The sequence below is a fragment of the Gouania willdenowi genome, chromosome 11 (assembly GCF_900634775.1).
Source record: "Gouania willdenowi chromosome 11, fGouWil2.1, whole genome shotgun sequence".
Taxonomy (NCBI): Eukaryota; Metazoa; Chordata; class Actinopteri; order Blenniiformes; family Gobiesocidae; genus Gouania; species Gouania willdenowi.
The window spans coordinates 19,192,205-19,210,315 of NC_041054.1; the positions used below are offsets into that span (position 1 = coordinate 19,192,205).

The following is an 18,111-nucleotide window of genomic DNA, read 5'->3' on the forward strand; positions in this document are numbered from 1 at the left end:
CATTTTCAAACTCCATCAAGGTATTGATACCCTGAAGCCACACACCAAATTTGGTTATCCCATCTTAAACGGTTTCTGAGAAAAGCTGTCCCCTTTAACTCTGACGGATGGAGGTCAAACCTTTATTCCACACTTTGTGGCGGGGAATAATAATTATGGTGATCAGCATTCAGGAGTATTTTACAGGATAGTTTATCATTTGACATGCATTTAATATTATAACAGATACCTGCAAAACAGAAAAAAAGGATCAATAACGCACAAATTGTTTTTAATGCACAATTATGAATAAATCAAATACAGGCATGAAAAATGAACTAACTGAGCATTGTCTATTATATCATTAGAGATGTACTTTTTATTGTGATGGACCAACAGTGTACTTTGCTGAACTTTGATCAAAAGCATTGGGTACGTCTGATTAATGGATGGATTTGTACATTTTTTAAGGTAAAGGATGAAGTCAAAAGTCATCTTCATTATCAATTTTTCAACATGTGCCGGACATACAAAAAAAAAAAAAAAAAACATTTCTCTGAGCCACGACGCAAACAGTAGAATTATTTTTAAAATATATACAAAATATGATAATGGGTAAAAATAAAGGAACTTTAACACACACAGAAAGTGTAGGAAAAATGTTTGATACAATAAACACACAGGTTGTAATTAATGCATGAACTTTTCTAAACTCATTCTCCCACAGCAGAATCATCAGTGACTATAAGTCTTATATATATATATATAAAAAAAATGTGTGGGTACTTTAAGTCAAGCTTAAACTGATGTCATTAGTTAAACATGTATAGATACGTTCCAATAATATGACACAAACTCACGTTTGTTCCATCAGGTCACATTTATTGTCATGTGATGCATTTTTATTTCAACATTTGATGACCAGATGCACACTGAGCCATCCTAACCGCCTTTTAATGTTCATCAACATTTACTTCCATAAAACTAACTTTATTTTGCACTAATGGGATATTTAACATATAGCTCAGTTCCAAGATGGAAAATTACTAGTAATATTTCATCATCTATAACCTGAGATAATTGTTAAACCACTCCACAGATGAAGTCACAATTACGTGGTTGGAATAACATTTGTCCTGTGTTTCTATTTAAATGCATTAGTGACATCGTCACCTTGTTTTAATATGTACGTAAATGCTGCTGTGACGTATGTAAATGAAGTGCATCAAATTATCTTTTTATAGTCAATGTATCAACTGCATCAAACCAGTCTGTGATTCCCTTCATGGGGAAGTTGATGCCATTTCCAATGCCATTACTTAATGAAAACATTTATAAAGCAGCTTCGGCTGAGAATGTGATGATGTGCTAAACGTTTAGCTAATGTTTCCTCCTTTTAACGTCTTACATGAGATCTGTCCCAGTTTGGTCATCAGCTGCTTGTCTTTCCAGTGAGCCACACACTGCTCTGATATCCTCAGGTCTACCTGGGTGCACACACAGCCACTCATGTCAACATTTGTTTTACACTTGATGCTAAGCCACTGGTTCCCAACCTTTTGTGGGTCGTGACCCCATTTTGAAATCACTAACTTCTGGCGACCCTTTTTAAACATTACTTTTTGATCATGTTTGTGATATAGTGTTACTAACGCTATAGCGACGTAATGCCCCAGCTCAGATATTTTTATACTGTATTTATTCATTTAATTTTGAGATTGGGTGATGGTATTTTATTTTGAAAAATAAAAATGATTAAGAAATTACCAAAACGTTTTTTTCATTTTTATTATGATTTTTTTAACTATTTAATTATATAATTTTTATACTGTATTTTCTTTAAATAGATTTATATTTGAGAAACTGAAAGTACAGAATACAGTTGTTTAAGATTGTGTGATGGTGTTTTAATTTGAAAAAGAATAATATAAAATATCATTATTATTATTATTTAATTAACTCATTATATGTTTATACTGTTTTTTTTTTACTAGATTTATATTTGAGAAAGTGAAAGTATAGAATACAGGTGTTTGAGATTGTGTTTTAATTTGAAAAAGAATACCATATCAACAACATAATCTCTTAATTATTATTTATTACATTTTTATACTGTATTTTCTTTAACTAGATTTATATTTGAGAAAGTGAAAGTATAGAATACAGTTGTTTGAGATTTGGAGTGGTGTTTTAATTTGACAAAGAATAATATTCTAAAAAATTACAAAAGAGGTCACGACCGCTGGGTTGAAAAACACTGTGCTAACGTATGTTTTAACATACCTGTAGTTTTTCCCACACTTTCTTTTTTGGGTTAAGTTTATCGTCAGGTTTTCCGTTCTCATATCCCTCGATGTAAACGCGCTCCCCTGGTGACGAGCCCTCGGGGGGGTCCAGAGGCTCCACCCTCCTGGGCTCACCTTCACTGTCCATCAAACACATTGGATGAAAAACACAAGAAACGCCCCCTAGATGAGTCATGACCGCACAAACTACTACTCACACTGAAGCACACAGCAGCATGGCCTGTGATTCAATCCCTCGCATCTTCTGAGGCTTCAGGTTGCAGAGAACCAGCACCAGTCGATCTTGGAGGTCTTCCTGTGAGACGTAGGCGACCAACCCACTGACCACTGTCCTGGGCTCTGGCTCTCCAACATCAATCTTCTCCAAGTACAGAGAATCTGCGTCTGGATGCTTAAAGATTATTAAAGACATAATGAGGATCATCGATGCACAGAGGGGGGAAAGCAGTGGTTCCCAACCTTTATTGGATCATGACTCAATTTTTATATCACAAATTTCTGGTGACTAGAGTTGTCACGATACCAAAATGAGTAACCACGATACTATACCAGACAAACTGTCACAGTTCCAGGTAATATTGCGATACTGAAGCCTTTTTTTATTATTACTATTTTTATGAACTGCAATGTATTTGTACAAGTTAGAAATACGTATTAATTACTTATAGTGTTGTTTGGTGTATGATAAGAGTACATGAACAGAAGCATATAAGCAATAAAAAAATGAATAAATGAAGTTAGAATTTATATGGTTGACATTAAAAAAAAATTCCTTTGTACATTAATTTACCTTCAACTAATATAAATAATCAACTTAGGATAACAAATCCATTGTTGTTTTAAAAAAAAACCATTATTTGACAATAATGCTTCTTCTGTAAACGTAATAAACGATAGAGGATAAAATACAATAAACAGGAACTAATTCATTGTGAAAACCATATTTGTATGCATTTTCTAGGTGCTTTGATTCTGTAAAGTACTTTGAGTGTCTGTGATAAAGCGCTATATAAAATCCAATGCATTATTATTATTATTTGTACTTTGACATCATTTAATTCTTCATTCCTCAGCCTGTACACGGAGCATATAGCCTAATATTAGCCAATGAGAAAATAAACAGAGCATAGTCCATACTGATAGTTCTTCTGTGTAGTTTTATGGCAGTTGGCAACCAAAGCAAGGAGCAATACCGCCCACCATAATGATACCTGGTATTCACACATATAAATCTAGGTGACATCACAGGTGTTTTATGAGGTTGGATGTGTTCCCTCCTTTGGTTCGTATAGCTTGGTGACAGCGCCTGCACAGTGATAACCGTCTCCTATTGCCTTACAGTCTCTGCCTCGTTTAAAGCCAAAATAGTTAAAAATGTGACTTTTGGAGTTTCATTTTTTAGCAAAATTAGTGATGCCACTGACGATGACACCGTCACGGCAGACTCGCCGCTTGGGCCCAGTGCTTCTGCCATGGTGAGTGTGTTGTCTTGTGTTTGTAGCCGTGTGCACTTCTGGGCTAGACAGAACTTTTGCTTGTTTGTTTGTTTTGAAGCGAGTTTCTATCAAAGCGGAAGCTGTCTTTAATTTGTTTATGCCGGCAGAAACACACAAACAGCCAATCAGCTACAGACGGGCGGACCCAGCATGCGGAAATAGCCTATCATATCCCCACAGGTCACGAGTAACAGGCAAACAGCCAATTATTCAGCAGCTGTGGAGTCTGGTTGCCATGTTGGTTTGTTTACAACTGAATAGCGTGCAGTGAGTTTAGACTGTGCAGTAAAAGCCAGGAGGAGAGTAGAGGCAACCGTTGTAGCAGAAACTGGCACCGGTAGTATCATAATCCACGGTAGTACCGTCGTGTAGAATTTCTACTATAGTAGGAACTGTTACAATTTGGCACCGCGGGGTACCGTGGGTATCATGCAACCCCAAATATTTGTTTTCTATAATTAGTTTTTAATCATGTTTGCTATACTGTGTAACAAATAAATAGTAGACAGACTTAGAGCACACACTGGCCCTTATTTATCAACCATTCGTACGTTTAGATCTGAGTGTACGACGTGCGGTCGGCAAATTCACGCAAGCTTCCTTATTTATCAATTATGACGTGAGCATACACTACGATCAAATCTCACGTCAGGTCTAAGCTTGCGTACGCAAACCTGAGTGTGTGGAGTTGTGGGTCAGCACAGCCTAATGGCGCGTTTTCCACTGGTGGCGTCGGCTTTACTCGGCTCGGCTCTACTCTCCTTTTTCACGTTCCCACTGGGAAAAAGTACCTCCTCCGTAGTACCTGGTGCTGCCTTTTTTTAGTACCTCCTTTGTTGACGCTAAAAAAAAAATAATGTTTAATGAATCACATGTTGGTCCTGTCGTACGACTAAACGTGAACTCAAATTTGCATGAAAGGTTGATAAATGAGGACCAGTGGCAAGATGCAAAAGCTTAAATATTTTTACATTGTATTTTTGTGTCTTCCTTTTTCTCTTTCTTCTTTTCATTATACTAGATTTTATTTTAATTAGGTTTCTATTTGAGAAAGTGAACATATAGAATACAGTGTGTTGTGGTTTAATTTGAAAAAGAATAATATACAGTATATACACACCGTATTTTTCGGACTATAAGGCACACTGGATTATAAGGTGCACTGTCGATTTTTGAGAAAATTAAAGGATTTTAAGTGCGCCTTATAGTCCGAAAAATACGGCGTGTATATAAATATATATACTGTATATATATATTGTCAATCAGTATTACTTACATTTCCTCACATGGGATCATAACCCCAAATTTGGGAAACAGAATGCATTCCTTACCTTCTCCACACTAACGACCTTCCCGACCCTGATATCCAGTCTGGATGGAGCCAGCTCGTCATCCTCTCCTGCTCCACCTCCACCTCCAGCTTTCGCTCCCTTTCCTCCTGCCTCTGAGAACATGAAACATACAAAGGAAACAGTTATGAACAGTTATTTAATTAAACTTATCTTATGTTACAGGCTTACTTGTCTTTGATTGGCTGGGATAGGCAGTGTTGGTGAGCTGAAGGAGTTCTGGCGACGCAAACTTCTTTCTGATTGGTTCCAGTAGCTCGTTTAGTGCAGCTTCCACTGAGGCCTTCAGGTCTCCAGGATGGATGGACTAACAGAGTGGATTTAAAGCTGGTTAGAACAAAGTGTAAGAACAACACAAACCACCAAAAGTAACATATTACAGCAAACCTCTGCAGCAAAGTCCTTCTCCACTTCTTCAAACTCAGTGTAAACTTTGTCTCCGCCCCATTTAGAGTCACGCTTGACACAGAACTCTAAAAGATTTCAGACAAAGATTAATTGTTGCTTTTTATTTTTAAAGTGTAAACCCCCAATGTCAAACTCAAGGCCTTTTGGAGCATCCAATATGTGTAAATTACCAACTAATTAAATTTTACATATCTCCAAATTAATACACAAAATTCAATAAAAACTCCACTATATTGGCAGAACTCACATTTTTCCCATGCTTATATCACATGACGGCGGTCATTTTTAATTTAAAGTTTCTAAATAACTCAATTTCTCCAAAATCTGCAATTTTCTTGAAATTATTCTACAAAATTACCCCAAATTGCATAACATTGGGTGACAAAATCAAATAAATTCAAATTGAATTATTGCCATACATAATTTATCATTTATTCATACGTGGAAGTGCAAACAACTAGAGCACAATAATGATTAAATCACTCATTTCCCTCGCTATATTCTGCTCCGTGTTTGTCCCCTGGACTAAAATGAGTTTGACACCCCAGGTGTAAACAGAAGATGTTTGTACCTCCTCGCAGAGGGAGAACCACATATTTTACAAAAGAGAGGACTCCATTGTTCTGAATGTTTCCTGGTTCACAGAAAGCCTTTTTCAGCTTCTTCTTCACAGCCTCTTTGGAGTCCAGGAGGTCAATCTTTGACTCCTGCAGCCACAAATGAATCAGAGTGCATGGATGTCCACACAAATGTTAAAGTGTGATTACATTACATATTAGTGGTGCTGCTTCACCTCCTCTGAAGAGCTCATCTTAGCCCCAGTCAGTCCTGGTACCATGGGGTTCATCAGGTGGACACGCTTAGCGTAGCCCAGAGAGGGAAGGTACTGCACACAAGAGTTCCTATAGATCACTGCACACGCTAGAGAAGCTTGTAGCCGAAAGAATTCTAGAGCAGAAGCTTTTCTGAGGAATTACAAAAATAAAAACATATCACAACCTTCTCTGCCAAAGTGAAAATTTTCCTCTGATCAACTCCTCCAAACTGAGCGTCCACTTTCAAGTATTCCTCATCAAGAGCCTGAAAACACACAGCATCAACTGGGACAAGAGAAGAGACACTGTTTGATTGACTGGTGGACTTACCTGCAGTCCTGGATAGAGCAAACCACTCAGCAGAGGATGCTCCACCTGTTTGACCACCTCCGCCCCAGCCTTCTTCGCATCATGCTCTGTCACCATGGAGGACAGACGGTACACATCCAGCGTGTACTCTCTGAAGGACACAAAGACCACCTTTAAAGCATTGATGGAAGCACACTCTTCAACCTCCCTGGTAAGGTCTACTCCAAGGTGATGGAGAGGAGAGTCCAGTAGATAGTGGAACCTCAGATTGAGGAGCAGTGATGTCATTTTTATCCTGGTCGTGGAACTATGGACCAGCTTTTCACCCTTACAAGGGTGCCCACTTTGCATGTGACGAGGGGCCAGGGGCACATTAAAATTGCTATTTTTTAATCATTATTTATTTTGATTTCTTGATTTGTATTTAACTACGATATATCTGATCTACTAACAGTCTAACAAACCTTAACCTTGTCAAATTAAATAAAAACTAAAAAATAGAAACTATGTGCTTATCACAAATATATTACCGCAGAATCGCTGTATCATGATAATATCGTTATTGTGGACAAAGATATCGTGATGTGTTGTATTGCAAGGTACCTGGCAATACCCAGCCCTACTATAGAGGGTGTGGGAGTTTCCCAAACCAGTGCTTATGACCGTGTCACCCAAGGTATGGGGAGGTGCTCTGGGAGTCGAGAGCGGATAGACTTTTACAATGGCTGTATTCAAAATTGCATACAAGGACTACTCATACTAAGTCTGACGTCAAATGTAGTGTGTACACATTCGATAATATGCACAGATTGAGTATGCGAGAAATGTCCAGATGTATACTATATGAGGACGTTTTTTAAGCATGCACATGGGCACACTAGTCATACTCAACCGCCCGATGATGCATTAGGAGCGGAATATAAAACCGTCCTCGGACAGGCTTCAAACTAAAAGTCAAACATCCCTTTTCAAAACAAAAGCATCTCTTTTGGTTTTCCATTGCTGGGTACTCTCTTCGTGGGGTCTCTCCGGGCGGTGTCGGCCTTTCGGGGGGGTGGGGGTTCCTCTTTTCTTCGGGGGTGGCTTGGTGCTGGCCTCGTCTCCTGGTGGTCTTGGAGGCGGTCCCCACGATGTGTGGGCCCGGGGTGACCTAGATGTAACACTGCCCATTTTCCTACCCTGACTCCCTCTTCCCTGTTCCCTCCCCCCTCACCTAGGTGTAACACTGCCGTCTCTTTTTATATCCTACCTTTAATAAAGTGTTTCTGGTGATGGTCACAATTATGCAATAAAATACATTATTTTTTCAATTGCAATAACAATAAGGGGGAACAGTCATCATCCTAACCATACTTACAGTATATAGTAGACACTATGTACTCATTTAGTTTGTAGTGCATAGTATGGAGTGTGTCATTTTGAACACAGACTGTTTATGTACCAAAGGAGCAGGAGTCTGGTCCTCATAGTGGGATGTAAGTCAGACCTGCTCCCATTGAGGGTCGGACACCTCCGGGTTGCCCTTTGTCACTGATTCTGTTCATAATGTTTATGGACAGAATAGTTAGGAGCAGCTGGGTGGTGGAGGGGGGTCACTTTGGGATCCCCCCCAGAAGAGCTGATGGAAGTGGGAAAAAACCATGTGGGCTTCACTGCTGAGGATTTTGCCCCCGCAACCCAGATAAGCAACAGACAATTAAACAGTTTTCTGTGATGTGTTCAATGGATCACTGACCTGCTGAGCTGGAAGTCTGTTCCTTTGATGAACTTCAGCTTTTCCAAAGGAACACCAATGCTCTCCAGCATGGCTTTGATTATCTGCTCATAGTACTTCACCCTGAGCTCCAGCAGCTCCCAGGGAGCCTTCATATTGTCCAGGTAGGCATGAAGGTCGGCAAACAGGATGGTGACCTGAAGAATAATTTAAAAAAAAAAAAAGTAAGATCTTGCAGGTACGTCTGTACATGCATACTGTATATATCAGCAGTTTTTCACATGTTCACCATAATAATTAAAAGTAAACATGATGTTTAATAACATGACACCCAAATGAGGTGCACTTTGTAGGAATGGTAAAAGTAAATAATATGACAAAAGTTCATGCTTGTGAATTAAAGTCACATTTTACATTTAGTATCAAACACTTTAAAGGTCACGACAACCTGACATCACTCTGGCTGCTGCTGTGACTAATCATTGCGTAATGTTCTATTAATGTGTTATTCATTTGGGAGTTTTTTTCCCTTATATGCTCAACATCATTGTCCATCTGCCCTGTATGATTATGTCTTATGTGGTATCTGTCAAGACACTTCACTCACATTGCCTAGTATGACTGTAGTGTGTGAGTGAGTGTTGGTGGTGGTCATATACGTCAATGTATATAAGTCCCGCCTTCATCCTATAGACCCCTATACAAATTGCAAATTACGCTGCGATTCCCCAGCCAATAGGGTTCAGCTTCCTGTCACGGAGACTGTCAATCAAAGTGAATGTGTGTGCGTAAACTGCACAAAAACAAGGCCACGCGTCACAACGGCACACAGGTATCACTCTGAGCAGCATAGCATCATGGAGGAGCGCTCCGAAACTACAAAGCTTCTACTAAAAAACAAAAGAAAAGTCCAGGTACAAAGCTTAGGGATAAACATATGTGTGGCCACAACAGAATTTATCTTTGAGCTGCTTTTCAAAGTTGGAGGGACTTATGGCTTTTAAAAGGATTCCCAACTGACCCTGATTTGGCGGACAAGTAATAAACATGTTTTAATCAAACAACCATAAGTGTTTTATTAGTGAAAAACAATGCTACACATGTGTTGATGCGTTAAACATTGTTGTTATGTTCAGCGATGCACGTGCAGAAGAGTAGAGGCGTGGCTTCTGGTAGATTGGCAGAGGCAGGAAGTGGAGCTGTTTTGGGAGGAACATCGACTTGTTTGACTGCACGGTGCAGACTACTTCACAGCTCGACTGTAGATCTCTACAGAGGTACGATTATCGTATCATTAGCTCCAAATCTCTGGTTCTTACCTCACATCCAGCCTTGAGAAAATCTGCGATCTTTGACATGGGAACGAAATAGGCGACGTGAGGTTTCCCTGTGGTCGCTGTCCCCCAGTACACTTTGAGCTCTCTCTCCTGGAGGAGCTGCTTCAGCTTCTCTTCTCCAAGAACCTCCTGCATGAAGACAGAGAGAAGTCAGACCTGTGGCAGGTTCAACAGGGGCTTCATGATCATGTGTCTCACCTGGAGGTTCCTGGTAATGAGATGGAGCTTCTCATCTGGACTCAGCTGGTCTGCCATGGTGCTGGGCTCTTTCACAATAAAGGAGAAGAGTTTTCAAATAGCAGTGGGAAGCTCTCAATATTAACTATAATACATTATATGTAAAAGCTTCTCTAGAAACTCAAAGTCACTTTACAAGTAAATTAAAATAACAACAGCAATACAGTGGTGAAAACAGAAAGAACATCTCCGATTATTCTTTAGGATTACAATTGATTGAAAACGCTTTAAAACCCACCATAATAAATGATTCCTCATGACAATCACTTACTTTCACTACTTGGTAATAAACACACAGCATGTGATATTTACCAGTTCTATGTTGATTATTAAAAATCACAGCTGTCACATGTAATGTTTCAATTTGTGTTAGTCAAAATATGCCTTTCGTCTCATCTAAACACACCTTTTGCATTAAATCCCTTATTCCCTTCTTTACCTGGTAAGTTTTAGTTACTCTAGTAACTCTAGTAATTGGGCCCTCGTGTATCTTTAAACAGGTCGTCGTGATAAATATTGGAATTTTTCTCTTATACGTCTTTTTAAAAATTTTATTTACAGTTGTGTCTTTGGAGGATTGCTTATTTAAATAAATACATCTTTTTTTTTTTTTTACGTTTTGGCTTATTCAGGTTTGTTTTATCATGTGTGTTCTCCTTTATCATATACAAAAACCTCAAACTAGCTTGCTGCTAACACCATGAATGAGCTAAGAGGCTAAAGTTAGCATGATAACGACGTGAAGACAATAACGCAGAATAAAGTATCTCCAAACACATGCCACGTAGCAGCCACATTCAGAAGTTTTGTCCTCAAACGTTAGCGTTTTGTGAAGCTGTTAACTCACCTGCTGGGTTGTGTTAGAGTCTCACAGAGAGCAGAGCTGAGTGGAGCTGTCAGCGTGTTGCATCAGCGTAAGTTCACTCTGCCATCGACTCACAGACACAAGCAATCGACTTCAGAGCGATGAGGTGCTGTGGAGACGAGAAGGGTCCTGTTTCTGTTAATTACAGGATAAATCATAGTTTAGGATCCACCTTGGACTTAATGACAACAGTTGACGGTCATGGGTGTCATCTCACATCTTATGTATTTGATTATTGTATCTCCCTTTGCTTATTCTGTAGGTTTTAGTCTGGTTTTCCTCCATTCCTGCTGCACCTTTGCCCCTGTTTTCACTGGGTTGTGCCTTCATTCCATAAGTGCCCAATTCATTTATAATGAGTTTCTATCATTTTCTTAAGACAAAATACAGACTGTTTAGTGCATCCAATGGTGAATTCAATGCAGTTTCCCAGAATTGGTTGAACTACTCTTAAAAGAGTGCGCAATAAATATGGAGTTTCTAGAACAGCCGGTCTATTTGGAACTGGAATATAGTTTTGTAATATTTGAATGAAAATGTAACAAACTCGTCTGAATTTCATCAGAAAAATAAATGAAATAGTCATTTTAAGGCAGGAACATCTTTTTTTAGCTCCCTGAGTGGAGTTTGTATGTTCTCCCTGTGCTTGTATTTCTGTTCACCCTGTATGTTTTAGTCTCATGGTCACTAAAAATACAGTTTTAGATCCTTGTTCACATATTGTATATTTTCAAAGTTACTATAAGCCATGCGTGCCTAGGGCCACCAAATGACCTAGGCCGACCCTAACTATATATTAACTCTAACCTACTAAGTGTGTGAAAATTCACTGACATGTAGTCAGAAAATTTAGTATGAAACATTTTAATAATTGTTTACTCCATACGTGTAAGCCATAGATCTGTTTTGCATTTAATTAAATTGCATTTGACAGTTTTTATAGAATTTCCATGGTAATTACAATTACAAAGTCAATTATCGTTGCTCAATTAGAATTCACCGATTACAACGGCGACAGGTTTTTAAAATTACAATTATAATTACGCCATAATTGTAATTAATTGTCAATTACTCAAAAGTTACTAGTTACGTTTATTATCTCATGTAAAATCTTAAAGAGGAAGAGTCCAAATCTTGCACAATTGGAATTTCATTTATTTTCCACAAAGACATTTGTATATATATATATATAAAAAAAAATGTTTGTCAAAATTATAATGTTTTTTTTTTCTTCTAAATATTAACAACACCAATGGATTCAATTGGAAAAAAAAAAAAAAAAAAAAAGAAAATCTCAAGCTCTATAGCTAAATTGATGAACTAAATCAGTGCCATGCCAAATGTGCCATATGGGTAACAACATAATAGGTAGAAATCCCTAGCCTGACAATCCAGATGAAAATCTATCTGTATAACAGCTAAACTAAAGTTAATCCAGAGGAATGCTTGATTCAGTTTGGAGGATTTTCACTTTGGCAGAGAAGGTTTTAATGTTTTTGTAATTCCTGAGAACAGCTTCTGCACTTGTAGACTTTAGAGCAGTGGTTCTCAACCTTTTCAGCTTGCCAATAATAAATAAAAGGGAGAGCTGTTTGGGGCCCATCCATAAAGTCAGCAAAATGATTGTCTATTGTTCTATGAATCTGTGATGACCACACACACACATATATATATATATTATTTGTCTGATTAAAATCCACTGTTATCCAGGAAGTTTAGTAGTATTTGCAACATAGTATATCATCTTAAATATGTCAATCCTTGTTTTAATAAAATGGGTTAAAAGTGACCAAAAATGGTGGGAAAGGGTGGTGAAATGGTTCTGTAATTTAAACAGTTGGAAAAACTAGTTTAAACAGGTAAATAATGGGCATGACATGAATGTGGTTAAATTCACCAAAATAAGCTTGAAATAGGGTGAAAATAGGTTAAAAGTGACGATATATGTGTGAGTTTAAGTGGAAAAGTGGTGGAAAAGGTTTAAAAGTGCCTAAAATGTCTTGAAAATGGAAAGAATGGGCAGAAAAGGCATTTAAGTGGTAGAAATGGGTGTAATGTAGCAAATAAGCATTAAAAGGAGCAAAAATATGGCAAGAAAAAGTGTTGAAAATAGATTAAAATATGGCAAGTTTGGTGTAGTTTCAGGAAAATGGTAAAAATGAGCAAAAATGGGCTCAAATTGTTAAAAAAATAATAATTCTTCATTTTTTTTTTAAGGCATCTGGCAAACCCCTGCCAGAAATGGGGTCCTGTCCCCAAGGTTGAGAACCCCTGCTTTAGGCTACAAGCTTCTCTAGCGTGTGTAGTGATCTATAGAAACTCTTGTGTGCAGTATCTTCCCTCTCTGGGCTACGCTAAGCGTGTCCACCTGATGAACCCCATGGTACCAGGACTGAAGCAGCACCACTAATATGTAATGAAATCACACTTTAACATTTGTGTGGACATTCATACACTTTGATTTATTTGTTGCTGCAAGAGTCAAAGATTGACCTCGAAATTGGACTCCAAAGAGGCCGTGAAAAAGAAGCTGAAAAAGGCTTTCTGTGAACCAGGCAACATTCAGAACAATGGAGTCCAATCTTTTGTGAATATAATTTTTTTAGTAGTTTATTATAGTACCTAGAGCACAATACTACTCATTTGGCCAAGAATATTATCTGGATTTTTTTAATTTGTTTTTTAACATTCTTACTGACATAATAGATGTCATTTGTGGATTGGAAACATTGGCTTTCATAATAAAATGACCTGAAGCCTTCACATGCAGGGGAAAAAATACAAAAATAGACCTGTCTTTTTTGTAAATAATAACAATAATAATAATAATGTTAATCTTTTGTGTTGTTTTATTTCCTTTTAAGACGTTTTATTCATTGGGATAAACAGGTGTATTTTATATTCAATAGATAGGAGATGGTTCAGTCCGTTTCTAAATAACAGTACTCATCAAATTAAAGGTGAGTACACACGTTTTGCCACAGAGGCAGCAAATATATTTCAACTTTCTGGATAGGATAACAATATCCAACAATAGTCAAATTGCCTTAGCATCAGTGGGATGGAGTTGAGGGAATCCTGCTGACATGTTTGATGTGAGGAACCAGTGTGTTGTTGACCTTTATAACCATGGAAGCGTACAGAGACAACATTTTAAGAAAGTGTAAAGCTAGTTTTAATGTTTCACTGAGAACATCAGGACGAACACAGAAGCATAAAAAAAACTAGTCCAGTAAAGAGTAACCAAGCTCTGAGAGTCCAGCCATTACAGGGTTACAGGTCAGGCTCCAGCCTCGGCAGCACCGGCAGGATGAGGTTTCCAAAGGCCGAGTCCTGGGTGATGAAGAACCCGGAGGAGTGGACGTGGGCGTGCTGCAGGGCGGCCTTCTGCTGGGCCGCGATGTGCTGCTGCTCCGCGCTGTCCCGGGCCTCCTTCAGGCTGGGCCGGGTAGAAAGAGCCACGGTGGCCCCGGGGCAGCTCGACGTCTGGCTCTGCATCAGCCGCCTCTTCTCCTTATCCAGCTCCGCCAGAATGGCCACCCGAGCCTTGTTCTGAAAACCCGGTACCGCAGGAGTGGAGGCCATGTTAGTCCAGCTGCTGGTCCATAAAGCAAGGAAGATGAAGACAGATGAATCTGTGTGTTTACGTTCGCTGTTTATCAGAGCGGTGAGCACAGGCAAGCAACAACCCTAACCCGGATGTAGATGATATATTCAATGCGTCATTTCCACGCAGATGTTTCCGTTAACAAAATAAAAGCACCAAGACATTATAACCAATCCTAACACAATCCAATAAACAAATACAACACGTGTCCGGTCACTTTGAAAACAAAAATAAACTAAAATGAATTTTTTCAAAAAAAAATTAGCAAAAAATTCATTTTTCGGTAGTGCGCATGTGCACGCATGCGCATATACAATCTCTCCGATGTAAACTCAGACCATAACACCCGAAAAACTACTGGAGAGTGATTTTTTGCTCAAAAATAAATAAATAAATAATGGTAATTCAGTTTTGTTTCTTTTTGTATTCAAAGTGAACAGACGTGTGTTTTATTTGTTTATTGGATTAGGTTAGGGTTAGGACGAGGGTTACCATCTCAGCACGTGCCACCAGTGAGATCGGTTATGAGCATGCGCACTACCAGAAAATGAATTTATGCTACTTCCGCTTATCTTTTTTCTACTTCCGCCGTGCTGAGATTAAAAAAAATGTAATTTCAAAGCTAAGGTTCAAAGCTAATGTTATTTGACGAGTGCTGAATGGCTCCTTTTTTTGTACAAAAATGTACAACTGCTCAAATGTGTTTTATAATTTATTCAATGCAGTTTTTATTATTATTACTTGTAAACTCCATAGGAAAATAAATAATTTATTTTCCATAAAAACATGATTATAATATACATTACAGTAAAAAACTGGACCCAAATGTGGTTTCCTGAACTGTTATTAAATGTTTAAATTTGGTTAAAAAATTACTTAAACAAAAACTTTTCATCGACAACCCTTTATTCTTTCATGAAAACATAAATTAGTGAAAAATGTACATCAAAAATTAAAACGAAATCTCCGTTCATTATCAACTGAGGAATTAAAAAAATACTACTATAAAACCATTCTCAATGCCTTGACTGTTTTGCTTTGTAACCAACTATATATCTTAATTCTAATTTAAACTCTCAGTCTGTCTTTCTGACTGGTTTGAGAGTTTGAGATTTAAAAAAAAAAAAAAAAACTTTAAATTTAATTAATTGGTGTTATTATTATTTTTTTAAAAGCATTGTAGATTTGGACAAACTTTTTAACAAATATAAATATATACAGTTGTCTGAAAATGAATGAAATTCCAATTGTGCACGATTTGGCATCTTCAAGAATATACATGAGATAAACATGGGGGTGAAAGTAACTAGTAACTTTTGCTTTGAGTACAATTTAATTGAGCTACTTTTTACTTGTACTTGGGTATTTTATTAATGACTTACTTATACTTGAGTACAATTTAAATCAAGTTACAGTACTTCTACTGTAGGATATATCAGTACTCTTTACACTTCTGTGTATTGCACTTGAACTTTTTTATTTTATTTTTAGTAATGTGGCACATTCTTAATCTAAATGACCAAGAACAAAGTTAAAGGCACGCTTACAATGGAGTTTTTACTACCATGACAAACATTATCTTGCAAAATCTGTTAGAGTAGGCTATAGCAACACTGTCAAGTTACTAAAAACGAGTGAAAAGAGACTTAATATTAGACTAAAACTGGTTCAAAATCAGATCATTATTGGGATCGGCCAATACTCAAGGTTGCAATATCGATATTGTATCGGAAGTGAAAAAGTTGTATCAGGACACCTCTGGTCATTGATGATTTAATTGAGAATATATGTTTGTATTAATGTAATGATAATCCTGCTGCACTAGGTGTCACTGCCTCACTACTGTAATGGTGTTAATGATCATTTACACGCGACATGAACATTTTTGTCACACCCTTTGATCAGTGCATTCACAGCAGCCATGTCTGCTGGATCACATCCCACTGCATAGCCTTCAGTCCCTGGGTTTATCAGCACGTGGTCCTGGTCTCCACGTGTTCACTTCTGATCAACACTGAGCAAAAATCAAGGACAACATTAGGGATGATGATGATGATGATGATGATGATGAACATGTGATCATGAGGTTCTGCAGCCTGTCCACACACATTCAATTACTTCCAGTAACTCTAACCCATTTTGGTTAACTTATATAATATAGTGAATAATTAATACACTTTATTTAACAGGACACTAAGCCCAGAGTATCCACATGTGAGACAGCAGCACTGTGCTACAAGCAGGGTTGGGGTCAATAATAATTGAAATTGCGTAATTGACAATTAATTACAATGATGGCGTAATTATAATTGTATTTTTAAAAACCTGATGTCGTTGTAATCGGAATTGAATTGTAATTGAGCTAAGATAATTGACTTTGTAATTGTAATTACCATGGAAATTCTATAAAAACTGTCAAATGCAACTTAATTAGACGCAAAACAGGTATATGACTTACATGTATGTCGCAAACAATTATTAAAATGAAAATATTTTTCATATTACGTTTTACGACTACCTGTCAGTGACTTTTCACATTATTAGTAGTTTGAGTTAATATATAATTGATTTTCTTAATAGGGATGATACAATTTTACAGAGTAACCATAGTGTGAATGTAACTGATGATTTATACAAAGTTTATAGCTTTATTTAGCATGTATTTTAGATTTGGTGGTAAAGCTCTGTTCTGGGACCTCTCTGCCCTTTCCAGCAGCTCCACAGAGAGGCATGAGTAGAGAGAGTGGTCAGCAGGATCCCCTGGAACAGAAGCTGAAGAAGATGTTTAGATGGCAACAAAAGGCCGCGCTTAATTAGACAGAAGAGGAGGAGGAGCTGGGGTGGGGGTGGGTTGCGAGGCATTTGCAGACGAAGCGTGCAGAAGTAGGCCTGTTGCCGTGGTTTAAATGCAGCGCTGAGACCAACTCTAACCAATGGGAAGCATAGAACATGATCAGCTGGATCCTACTACAGCTGTACTTTCCTAGATTTTTTCCCAGCAAAGTCATCTATGACATCATCATATGACAACTCACTGGAGACTACTTGATTAATGCTTATTATTGAAATGGTAGATCTCAGTTTTGTTTTAATGCGCATAAGCTTAGAAAAGCTTCTTCCAGCAGCTGCCACTGTGACAGGGAGAGTTGCAAATATTGTGTTGGGATACATTTCTGTCAGTTTCCTCTCGCGCAGGAAAGTCAACAGATCCATGTTGGTCATGAATTTTTGATGGCAGGGGTGGAAAATTGTCCGTTTCCCTTGCAAGTTCAGTGCCATTAATGTCTGCCTGGCTTTCATGGGTCAGAGCAGTGCTCAAGGTTTGACATTGTTATAGAACCTTAGGGAAGATGAGGAGCACTCCAGATTTATCTTCTACCTGTCCAAGGTTCTGAAATCCCCTTATCAATAGAGGAGATGGCTGTGTCGACAAGTAAATTAAAAAATTTAGTTTTAATTTTTTGAAGTGCATCCTCCATGGGCTCATCTCGAGGCTCATAGCCAAAGTGCCATTTTGTGGATCTCAGCCGCTTTTGTTTTAGCTCAGCCTCTTTATTCATTTCATGACACATTGTCTTTGCGTCAGAAAAGCCAGTGTTTCTGTCGGACATGAGGGCGTCTCTGGCTTTCTTCAGCAAGTCAACTGCCACATCCAGCTGCACGGAGGGTGACTGCATGAGTTTACTCAC

General features: G+C 38.1%; 2 protein-coding genes across 2 annotated transcripts; both read right to left on the bottom strand.

Annotated features, from left to right (window-relative positions):
- Positions 1-840: 840 nt before the first annotated feature.
- On the bottom strand, positions 841-10,892 carry LOC114471853 (tyrosine--tRNA ligase, cytoplasmic-like). The gene is made up of 14 exons (XM_028460801.1): positions 10,798-10,892; positions 9,912-9,979; positions 9,696-9,842; positions 8,398-8,573; positions 6,684-6,813; positions 6,538-6,618; positions 6,332-6,424; positions 6,110-6,245; positions 5,518-5,603; positions 5,302-5,437; positions 5,113-5,225; positions 2,483-2,676; positions 2,263-2,404; positions 841-1,466 (listed from the first exon to the last, which is right to left on the bottom strand). The coding sequence occupies exons 2-14, from the start codon at positions 9,966-9,968 to the stop codon at positions 1,356-1,358; spliced, it is 1,602 nt and encodes a 533-aa protein (XP_028316602.1). The 5' UTR covers positions 9,969-9,979; positions 10,798-10,892; the 3' UTR covers positions 841-1,355.
- Positions 10,893-13,966: 3,074 nt separating this feature from the next.
- Positions 13,967-14,517, bottom strand: inip (ints3 and nabp interacting protein). The gene has a single exon (XM_028461568.1). It carries the CDS (start codon positions 14,398-14,400, stop codon positions 14,089-14,091), a length of 312 nt encoding a protein of 103 aa, XP_028317369.1. The 5' UTR covers positions 14,401-14,517; the 3' UTR covers positions 13,967-14,088.
- Between the last annotated feature and the right edge of the window lie 3,594 nt (positions 14,518-18,111).